General features: G+C 39.7%; 2 protein-coding genes across 4 annotated transcripts; one reads left to right on the top strand and one right to left on the bottom strand.

Moving 5' to 3' along the window:
• LOC138595866 (cystatin-B-like) lies at positions 1–4,884 on the bottom strand. Of its 3 annotated transcripts, XM_069667348.1 has the most exons (4): positions 4,725–4,881; positions 4,508–4,609; positions 3,742–3,911; positions 3,561–3,711 (listed from the first exon to the last, which is right to left on the bottom strand). In XM_069667348.1, the coding sequence occupies exons 1-3, from the start codon at positions 4,791–4,793 to the stop codon at positions 3,783–3,785; spliced, it is 300 nt and encodes a 99-aa protein (XP_069523449.1). In that variant the 5' UTR covers positions 4,794–4,881; the 3' UTR covers positions 3,561–3,711; positions 3,742–3,782. The 3 variants fall into 3 exon arrangements, with proteins under 3 accessions (XP_069523450.1, XP_069523449.1, XP_069523448.1); XM_069667349.1 differs by lacking the exons at positions 3,561–3,711; positions 3,742–3,911 and adding an exon at positions 1–303 and having other exon boundaries at positions 4,725–4,884; XM_069667347.1 differs by having other exon boundaries at positions 3,561–3,911.
• A 2,051-nt stretch (positions 4,885–6,935) lies between these two features.
• On the top strand, positions 6,936–10,135 carry LOC138596093 (thiosulfate:glutathione sulfurtransferase). The gene is made up of 4 exons (XM_069667691.1): positions 6,936–7,512; positions 9,162–9,284; positions 9,367–9,529; positions 9,890–10,135. The coding sequence occupies exons 1-4, from the start codon at positions 7,332–7,334 to the stop codon at positions 9,942–9,944; spliced, it is 522 nt and encodes a 173-aa protein (XP_069523792.1). The 5' UTR covers positions 6,936–7,331; the 3' UTR covers positions 9,945–10,135.
• Positions 10,136–10,855: the final 720 nt, after the last annotated feature.

Raw genomic sequence — 10,855 nt, 5'->3', positions numbered from 1 at the left:
TTATGGCTCTAAAATTAATGATCTACAGTTTTTAAACAGTTTGTTTTAACATGTTTGGAGGGAGAACTGCAGAAAGCAATGTTTTATACATGGAGTTTGGATAAAATGGTAGTAACTGTTTAAAATGAGACTACATCCTGTTGGCACTGGTGCTCTGTTTGATGTGGGATCCCTTTAAAAGTACCCGATAGCGTCATGCTCAGTCTTGGACACCTGCAATTTCACCAGTGAATGGTCTCCTCCATTACACAGGAGTTTTTTGAAAATACAGATGTGGATATGATCGTCTCCTCCCACGTTGACCTGCACGGGAGAAAAAAGTAAGCTGCCATATTATGTGTTTTATTACTAATGTGTAGTGTTGAGTGTTAAAGCAAAAACAGAAGAGCTATGTAGATAAAATAAGAGTTGTGAGTAGCATTTGACACTTGGAAAAGGTAAATTATTCAAATGTCTGTGGGTTTTATTGGATAAGAAACTGACTTTTGTGACTGATGTGTCTCTTATTACAGCTGTGCTGTCAGAGACACTTCAAGTCTGTGAAAAAAAAACTGTGGTTAGTCATTCAACAGTTTCAGCATTTCTAACCAACTCGTAGGATTTAGTCTGGTTTGTAGACGACTGAAGACCTTTAGGTCATTTGAGGATAAATTCAAGGAGAAACCTTAACTTCAAGAAAGAAAATAAATATCCAGGCCTGATGCTCCTGAAGTCAAAAGAAGTTTGAATATATTTACTGCCCATATTATTGATATACACTATAGGATGACATGCAGGAAATGGCCGAGGGTCAGAGTCGAGCCCGGTGCTGTTGCATCGAAGCCTGAGTAACAGATCTTTCTCACACTAAATATTCTCATAGTAACAGAAACTTTGACTTGTTACAGCAAGAAAACCTCAGGTTTCTTTGGTTAAACAAAAAACACACGGTTCCATTCAGTGAGCCAGTTGCAGTGAACTGGCACCGTACATGTTGGCTGTGTTACAGGGAGTCCTCTTGGAGCAGAGCCATCATTCATGACAATTCATTTCCTGCTACGACAAGTCAAAATGTTAAATGTCAGTTGAATGTGTCACAAGGCTCAGCTAAGTTGAAGGAGATAGACCCTTAACTTTCTGTCAGTTAATATATTTTACGCACTTATTTGTGGGTTCAAAATAATTTCTAAAAACTCCAATGCTCATTTATTTAAAGCCTGAGAGTCACACAGTAAAACTGCAGTTTGAGCTGATCTCTGATGCACTTGGCAAATCGCCCAAGAGCCTCTCAGTGCTGGTAATAAGGGAGGGGCAGGTCAGATTTATCCTGCTGGTGCAGAGATGGAAGCGGATGAATACAAAGCCCACTTTTCGTACTTTAAAGCCCCTGGAAACTCAGTTTGAAATAGCAAAAATGCATATATGATATCAGTTGTGAGTGTTTCATAAAGCATCCACAAAAATCTGAGTGAAAATAAACGTTCAGAACCACTAGATAATCTTCTTGAAAAACAGCTCGTTTGGCTGTGCGGACAATTTCTAAGGACTGTGTAGGCGTGGCAGCTCCCGTGTTGATTGACACCTGCCAGGGTCCGCCTGTCCGAGTTCTCATGGCAACTGTCAACACAACAATGGCGCATAGGAAAGCAGTGTTTCCTCTAGGACTTTCAGCAGCAGGGTAGAGGGTTTGTTGTACCACCCAGGTATGTGCGCATGTGCACATCATATCAAAACTATTGCTGTCAGGTGATTTAAAAAATGAATCTAATTAACTACAGGCTTTGTAATCATTTGATTTCAATTAATCTCATATATCAATGATTTCTGTGAGAAGCACATAACATGTAACTTACCCTCTTTCTAGATGGTTATTTCTTACTTCCACACTTTAATTGTACTTTCTTCCTCACCTCATTAAGTTTTAATTCACAAACTACTTTAATCTGATCACTTTGCTTCAGTCCCCCAGCACACCTGCACCTCTGCTCCCTGCAACACTACTGGCCCCGCCCAACCCCCCCCGCCCCCGCCTCTGTCTGTCTCTCTGTCTGCTGTGTTGACTGTCTTCATCAGCAGTCTGTTTAAGTCACAAAAGTTACATATTTTCTCTTTAGCAATTCAGTTCTCACAGCACGTGAGTCGCGTGTGCACGAGGGACGTTATTAATGACGTAGCGATCTAAACGATCGATCGTTACCAAATGACATCTCCTTTTATAAGCCTTATAAAGCGCGACAATCAATGTACTTACAGTAGGGACGTACGGAGTTAGTCAGACAATATCTCCTCATTCAGTATAAGTGCAGCTTGCTGGAGGGAGATCGCCAGGGAGCTGAAAGTTTGATACTGAGCGCACAGCTGATATGGTCACGTGGATTGTTTACACTGCGTATTAGAACTACGTATGTATGCCGATGTCAGCGATGCGGAGCGGACCCTCTTTTGCCGTTGGAAGTAAACTGGTTCCGCTGTTGTTTATGTGGTTGCCAAGACTTCATGAGTTCACTGTTTCAGTGGTCTTCCTCAATGAGGAGAGGATGGACGATCGTTGATTTCTCCAAAGAGTCGTTCAATTACAACTTCTGAAGCAGCGGCTGCAACAATTCATTAAATGTATGTGGCGGAAACACTGCTGCTTCTCCAAGTCCGCCGCATTTACAAAATAAAAGAATGACACGTTGTCATCTCAGATGGTGGATGTGCACCCGGGGACAGCACACACAGGCATGAAGGGGAAAAAAAGGCGATCGTTAGGCAGGTAACTGCAACAGGTATGTGCAGAGATGTTCAAGGTGTGTGGACACGAGTTAGCTCAGACTCAGAGAGAGGGATTGATCGCGAGCCCAGAAGTTTTATTGCACCTGTGAGGGCGGGGCAACTGCTGTTGATTATTTCAAGATTGGTTCGAGAAAATTTATGACGACATAAATATCTTCACTGACAACGCCTAATTTAACCCCAGCGTCAGGGAAGTTAACAAAGTAAGAATGGCAATAACTCCAGTTTGGATTATAAGTCATTTCTAAAACATTTAACATGCTTACAAGTATGTACATAAGACTTTAAATTGCATAGAGCGAAGGATTTTGTGGATTTGGGTTTCCAGGGGCTTTAAGGCCACCACTAATTAAAAGTAAAACCTTTCTCAATATTGATTAAATGTAGAGCAACATTTTCAGAGAGCGGAAACATGATCCTCCTTATAACAAGAAATATTGCACAATTTCTGCCTAAAATTGAAGAAGTTCAAAAATATGTCAAATAGTGAACATCTAACATTCGTGACAAATGTTTTCTTTTTTAATTCCAGTAAATGGTCGGCAGCTGCTTCATACACACGGTTAAACAATGCCGACACATTAAGCTGCTTCTTTAACATTTCAGAAAAAACATTGTTTTGCAGGTTCACTTAGTCATGAGACACACCCAACTGTCAGGGTGTTTGCATGTGTCACATACGGTAGATGGATTCCTCTATTCTGAATGAACAGACTTCATTGCATTCATCTTTTTAAGCTCGCTGTCAGGTGAAGAGGTACAGCCATTGTGTGCAGCTATTCTAAAAATAGGACAACATGTAACACAATCACAAATCATTTATTAATTTGTCTCTTACAAAATAGTTCCATTTAAGACTCTAAAACTAATGATCTACAGTATGTAAACAGTTTGTTTTAACATGTTTGGAGGGAGAACTGCAGAAAGCAATGTTTTAAACGTGGAGTTTGGATAAAATGGTAGTAACTGTTTATAATGAGACTACATCCTGTTGGCACTGGTGCTCTGTTTGATGTGGGATCCCTCTAAAAGTACCCGATAGCGTCATGCTCAGTCTTGGACAGCTGCAATTTCACCAGTGAATGGTCTCCTCCATTACACGGGAGTTTTTTGTGAATAAAGAGGTGGATATGATCGTCTCCTCCCACGTTGACCTGCACAGGAGAAAAAAGTAAAGACTTAGAGCTTCAAAACAAGTATTTAAAGATTTATTTTTTCAAGGGTTTCATTGAGTGTTGACATAAAATTATGTTATAGAAACCTGGTTAATGTGCTTCTCAGTATTAAAACAAAAATGATGGAAACCATGACTGAGATGTTTGTATGCACTTCCATGCTGTGAGTCATGACTGCCATTGCACAAAGAAAGCTGTATTATTAAAAACATCTGCTCACTAGGAATCACATGATGGAAGGGGGAATGAAAAGATGCAGCTTAAAAGAAGAAGGAAAAAATTGACAAAAAAAGAACAGTTAGGAGCAGAAGGGAACATGTCGGCCTCCCTTAATGACCTATGATTCCCATCACTACTTCCTACAAATGAGCAGAACTGCATCTGGTGATAATTCAACACAAGAGACCTATTTCAAACATGCTTGATCTATTGTTTGTTTAAAAAACAAAACAATTATTTATTACTGCCACTTTAAACTTCACTTGGTCTTCGCGCGTAAAAGTCGTTGCCAGTTATGAGTCTGCTTTGTAAATTTCCCATATCTGTTCTGTTTTTGTCTTGTAAATAATAATTACCTTAATGAAGTAGTTGGTCCCAGCCACAACCTGACTCGTGTAGGTCTTGGCTATGAAAACTTCATAGGTCGTCTCTGCTTTTTCCTCTGCGTGTGCTTTTACCTGAGAAACAAAGAGGCGATATATCAAAACAAGATGAACCAGGCCCGTTTACTGAACGCCAATAGTTTTTAGAGATGGAAGTTAACGTGTTTAACGATTTTTCTTTTTTACTTACGCTGTTGCACAACTGCTGTATTTCTTCATCTGCTTCCTTTACAGGGCCAGTCCCTCCACACAAAGGCATTGTGACAGTTTTTTGTGGTGAAAATTTGCGAAAGAGCGAACGAAAGCGATCGAGTCTGTTACAGTAAGGCGTTCAAGTTGAGTCAGGAAATCATATGACATTGTGTTTTGGAGCGTCATAGGATTATACCATCAGCGTAGGGGGGGTTCTTTTTTAAACGAAGTAACAAACCGACTAAAACACGAGCAGAGACTCTTAATATTGAATATGTCAGAGACTTATTATTTACAATTACATTTCTAAAACAGCATAAAGCAAATTCAAAACATATTTTTTAGTAGTCTTAACCTTTCGCCCTCCTTACAGACAATGTGGGCTAGTCCAAGCCGTGACTGTGTTTGGACAGCTGACTACCGAGTTAAGGAATAGGCAGCGATAGGATTTATCCATCCCATACAGACATGTTGGACTAGAAGAAGTAATGCAACACTTGTGGGTTCCATGTTTGGGGATTCTGAGGCTTAAAGATGAGTCATGCACTAACTAAACAGCTTCATAAGCGTTTTTTCTTCTTTCCTCTTTCAACAATCGTTTCTGCTGTGTAGGCTAATGGATACAAAGCTCACAAAAATAAACAGTATTGTGAAACTCTAAACTCTAAATGAATGTGCTAGATACATATCGGCCAGTATCAAAGTTAAATATGCGAGTTTGGCGGTTCTGGCCTTCCTGATAATACATATTTTTGGGCATTATCCCATAGATATTGATGCACACATAGTTTAACATCATGTTACCAGGTTTTCTAGTTCAGGTGAGACTAGTTAACTCCCCCCAGCAAAATTGTAGGAAAACATGTCTACTGCAGCAGACAATTATGGAAACCAAATGAGGACATCTGCTGGACAAATGGGCCTCCAGCAGCAGGAAAAATGTAACTGTGCCAGGTTTAGTAGATTACCCATTTTTACATAGAATATCTCCTCGTCTATATCCAGAAACTTGTCTTGTCTTTTGGGTTTTTATGTCAGATAAGTTCCTGCTGAAGCCTATAAAGAATCCCTTTCAACACAGACAGAACATTGCACACTTTGGAAATAGAAACCAACCATTTTTTTTAGGAAGTAATATTTGCAGGTTGTACGTTGGTTTTGACAAAATACACGAAAACAAAATTTAAAAATGAGATTAATAAACTTAATAAACCTTACCTCAGCTGTGCTTTGTGTCAGATAGCATATGCTAATACGCTAAAGCCTAAACTAAGATAGTAAACGTTAAACTAGCATGGTTATTGCATGATAGTGGTTAGTGTGGCTCTATGCTATATTGTTCCTCTTCCTTGTTTCCTCTTCTTCTTCTCTGATTAATTTGCAACCCCTCTGACTTATTGTGTTAAAGTTTAAACCACTGGCCTGAAGTCCAGTATTAGCTCCGAGTGTACCTGATGAACACCAGTAAGGCAAGTTAGGCTTAGACCCTCTAGAGAAAAAAGTGGCTCTGTCTGTTAAATCGGGATGTAGATCTTCGCAGGTCAGGGGAAAGATGCTTTAACAAGCGCTGAGTAAATTTCAGCAGTGATAATGAGGCCGCGCACACTAAATATACTCACTCACAGTGGTGCAATGATCCCATCGACTCTATTGATCTGATGGATCCTCAATCAGTAGAGGGAAATAACAAAACTGCACAACCAGGGAATACTGCATTTTTTAAATATAGGTTTGGTCTGGTCTTGAAAGAAGCTGCCATATTATGTGCTTTATTACTTATGTGTAGTGTTGAGTGTTAAGGCAGAAACAGAAGAGCTCTGTAGATAAAATAAGAGTTGTGAGTAGCATCTGACACTTGGAAGAGGTAAATTATTCAAATGTCTGTGGGTTTTATTGCATAAGAAACTGACTTTTGAAAGCCCTCAGGTTATTTTGTTTGTTGCTCAACTCCAATCCCAGCTGATAGCTAAAATGCATGAATCCACAGTGGTTTTGGAAAAACTATGGATCATATTGAGCTGCTCTCAGGCTGCCGTGAATTTTCTTCACGGCAGCTTGTGTGATAAAATAGGATTTAGAAATACTGTAACTCCAGATCCTCATCAGCATAAGTTTCTACATTGTTATTGAATCACCTTAAAAGGGTGTGGCACTGTTTGGCAACAGATGGAGAGCAAGTTTGGACTGGGTAATTTGTTTGTTTGTTTGCTGTAGAATAGCCTCGTATAATTTGACAGAAGTGGCCGAAGAAATAGTTTGATTGGGCTTGGTTGTACTGTCAAAAACGACCTACATACACAAATATTTACCAGAAAAACAAACATGCAGAAACAAAAAGATATAGAATAAAATACATAAACTGAACTATAAAATATATAACACATATAACACAAGTACCTTAAAGTGAAGAGGATTGAAGCCTTTTAATATTTATTTTTAATCCTGTCTTGTAACTTGTGTCCTGTCACCTGACCAAGAGTTGCTCTTAATAAAAAAACATACCTCAGATAACTGTAACGTTTCCAACCTAAAGATGGCGTTACATGCCTCGTTTGACAGAGGAAGAAAGTCGTCTGGTAGGCTAATGTGTTAACAGACCTGAAGCATGCTGTCTCTCATCAGCAGTCTGCACAGTGCACTTGTCTTCACCATGCTGTCTTATGTGCTGTCTCGGAGTTTCTGTCAGGTTGTAGCTGAAGTAAACCGCAGGTCCTACCCGACCGTTGGTGCTGTTATTCCTACGTTTACAACATCAAGTCCAGCTCGCGGAGAAGCATCTGATAACGGTAAAAAAAGAAAAGAAAGAAACGTTCGTCTTTGTCCATCAGGAATCACTTCAAAGGCCTGTTATATTCCCATTATATTCCAGTAATTCTTTCATTTTGCTTCTTGTATTCCCATTTTAGTGGTGAGGTGTCGTTTTGAATTGCTGTTTGTTTGCTGTACGCTGTTTAATTTAGCCTCATCACTGTAGGTTTTGGCAGAGAGACTGCCTGTGCAAATACTGCTAGAGCTAGTAGTGTAAAGTGGCTAAGTAGGCTACATCCACTGAACAAGGCTTCTTAAAGCTCCTGTGAGGAGTTTTTCACTGGTTGTGAAACAGACTGAAATTAATTCTGATTCCTCTGTATGTACAAAAGCAAACGAGACCATCAGCAACAAGATTGATTATTTGTAGTTATTTTTAATGTCTGAAACTGCTGGTGGGGGGTAGGTGTCAGACAAAGCGATTAAAGAGATAGTTCGGATTGTTTGAAGTGGGGTTGTATGAGATACTTATCAATAGTAAGTGTACTACATACAGTGGATACCGGTCAGCACGGCCCCCCGTGTTTAGAAACTGCAGGAGACGGAAGCTAGGCTATATGCCGCTGCAGATAGGGTCAATTCCACACGTAATTTGTCCCCTTATAAGGACATCCCACCTAAAAATCATTGGTGGTATTGATTGTAGGGTATATTTGAATATTTCACTGTGTTTCACTTTTCCGTAAGATCGCCTCTTTATTTGGCACTATTTTGTGTGGACCCCAACACATATGTGTTACTACGCCTGCAGCATACGCTGTCGGATCAGCTGTTTGTGTCAGCGGTTTGTAGAAGAGACAAAAAACAGAAGAAAATACAATATGATGGAAACGGCAAAGTGCCGTTCATAGTGGGGACTAGAGGACATGCTGTCCTACATGTACAGGACAAAATCAGCAAAGAGATATAAGATACGGCTTTGTCCACAGGGGGCGCCAAACCAAAATCAACACAAACCAGAAGTTCCCCACAGTAACTTTAACTACCGTACATTTATTCGATAACATTAGTTAATGTTTGTTTGAGGATTTATAAAACAAAATATGGCCTATATAATGAGCAAAAATTACACTAGTGCAAGCTTTACCAGCTGCAACAATTAAGCGGTGTACTAATAAATGCATAATTAATTATCCGTAACAATACTACTAAAAAAAAATTACTCCACTTAAATACTATTACCAAAATAAGAGTGCATGGTCACTTAAAAAATATAACTTTTATGATTTGCCAATGTAAAACTGCGATCCTGCATTTTGTTTGTTAGTACTTTATATACTCAACTTAAGTATACTATCAAAGTACTTCTTCCATCACTGCTGCCGACATTGTCACCCTGAATGGACCAAAGAATGTGCATCCAGTGTTTCTGATGGGATTGTTGGAAACACAGAGTTTTGGTCGACTGTGGCATTTTTGTTTCAAAAGGGCGACAATGGTGCGTAAATAGTTGAGCTTTGTTAAGTGAGAGGTGTCCTCACAGCAACAGCATCATTGACCAGCGCTAACGGCTAAAATAACTCAGGTTACTGTTAAATCAATGGATGGTGAGTTTATAGGAAGCAGAAGGGGCTAATAGCTGCCAATGATGAGTTATTAAAGTGTTTGTAATCTTTCTGTTTCTCAGCATCAGTGGTGACCTACTCGCAGCTGAAGTCCATGCTGTCCAGTCGAGACATTCAGCTGTTCGATGTGAGAAATCCCGATGAATACCAGGCTGGACGCATCGCAGATTCTGTCAACATCCCACGTAAGTCTTGAACACATGTACAAAGCTGGGAAAACAGTTGTTATCAATGTTTTTTTATGTTCATATCACATGTGCTTGTTAGTGGGCATCCTGGAGGAGTCTCTGAAGCTGTCCCCCGAGCTCTTTCAGCAGAAGTTTGAAGTGAAGGCTCCTGGGAAAGAAGACGACAACTTGGTGTTTTACTGCAGGAGTGGCAACAGGAGCAACACAGCGCTGAACATCGCCCGAGGACTAGGATTTAATAGGTAAATAAGAGCGATTAAACACATGCAACATATCCATCCAATACTGCATTTATTACATGATGCATTAAAGGTGATGGTGACAGTTATTACCTAAAGAGCAAATAAATGAAAGTGAATTTACTGTTTTTAAATCCAATTCTAACTAAAATTAAATATGAATCATGTTGTAACCTGCTAAACTACTCAATGGAAATGTTTCATGTGTTGTTATTTAATTATTAAACAGTCCCAGAGGTCTAACCAGAGGACAATGTCCTCGGATGCTGCTTTTTTTTGCTGAACACTGGATGACCTTTTAGTAGAAAAGCAAACAACAGCGACAAGAGGCTGAGCTTTTTCTCTTTGTGCTTGTTTTCTCAGGGTGAGACATTATAAAGGAGGGTTCATTGAGTGGGCAGAGCAAGAAGGAAAATGAATAAATCAGGTAAAAAAAGGAATAGAGCGAAAACAGAATATGAATTTAGTTACACATTTTAGCCATTTTAGCTGTTTTTGTCCATTAGAATACCACCGCTTTGCCACAATAACTTTCTGTAAAGTCATGATTTATGCCATACTGATCATTTTAAAATGTTTGATGAAATAGAATAAACATTTTGTTTCACATCTGGCTGTGTCTTTGTAGACATTCAAAGTACACACAACACACACTTTTGTGAACGTTTTTTTAAAGGGCCAGTTTGCCGATTTTCAACCTCAGTCCTATCATGCTATTGTGGGGAGCTAATGCCATTATGGTAGAAAAAAAGGCAATTTGACTCTGTGTCTTTGGAGGACGCTATCCGCTTCTCCAATGGGCCTTGGAAAACCTCTGCCAGACTACATAAAACAAGTCATCTGGCGGAGGCCAGGGAGCTTGCTATATGAAATGTAGACTGCGGACCTGAAGACTTTTTAGATGATCAACCGGTATATTCTCGTTGTATTTCAGATTCTGTACCGCTCTGAGCCATTGCCTGCAGCGAAAACGGTAGTAAGACACTCCAGCGCCTCTCTCTGGGCCGTTCCTTTCAGAGGGAGGGGCGCAATGCACGCTGGGTATTGTAGGATTGTAGAATGGGCGAAACCACGAGCTGTTTGTACAACTTTCTCCACAGCTATGGCCCCAATTTCAAATATTATTGCTTCTATTGATTATAGAGAACACCAGCTTTGACTGACAGCAGCTTTTTCCAGGGGAGAATTTCTCCTTTAAGCTGCAGTATAGATGGTCACAGTATGTAGACAGAAAGAGAGAGAGAGAACCAATTTTTTAAAGGGCAAATCATTATGACTTATGAGTAGAGCTTGCTTTTTGGGCCCAAAACAGTATTTCTCATTTTCTTT

Source organism: Semicossyphus pulcher, unplaced genomic scaffold, assembly GCF_022749685.1.
Source record: "Semicossyphus pulcher isolate SPU_LCO1_2020_fin unplaced genomic scaffold, fSemPul1.0.p SCAF_18, whole genome shotgun sequence".
Taxonomy (NCBI): Eukaryota; Metazoa; Chordata; class Actinopteri; order Labriformes; family Labridae; genus Semicossyphus; species Semicossyphus pulcher.
The sequence above is the reverse complement of the archived record's forward strand: the minus strand, read 5'-3'. Positions and strand labels throughout refer to the sequence as shown.

What these genes read in the sequence shown, in the direction of transcription:
- LOC138596093 (XM_069667691.1), top strand. Translation starts at nt 7,332, where the DNA reads ATGCTGTCTCTCATCAGCAGTCTGCACAGTGCACTTGTCTTCACCATG. An exon ending in CGGAGAAGCATCTGATAACG is followed by an intron (nt 7,513 to 9,161) that starts GTAAAAAAAGAA and finishes TCTGTTTCTCAG; the next exon opens with CATCAGTGGTGACCTACTCG. An exon ending in AGATTCTGTCAACATCCCAC is followed by an intron (nt 9,285 to 9,366) that starts GTAAGTCTTGAA and finishes TGTGCTTGTTAG; the next exon opens with TGGGCATCCTGGAGGAGTCT.
- LOC138595866 (XM_069667349.1), bottom strand. Translation starts at nt 4,793, where the DNA reads ATGCCTTTGTGTGGAGGGACTGGCCCTGTAAAGGAAGCAGATGAAGAA. An exon ending in TACAGCAGTTGTGCAACAGC is followed by an intron (nt 4,610 to 4,724) that starts GTAAGTAAAAAA and finishes TTTGTTTCTCAG; the next exon opens with GTAAAAGCACACGCAGAGGA. An exon ending in GGACCAACTACTTCATTAAG is followed by an intron (nt 304 to 4,507) that starts GTAATTATTATT and finishes TCTCCCGTGCAG; the next exon opens with GTCAACGTGGGAGGAGACGA.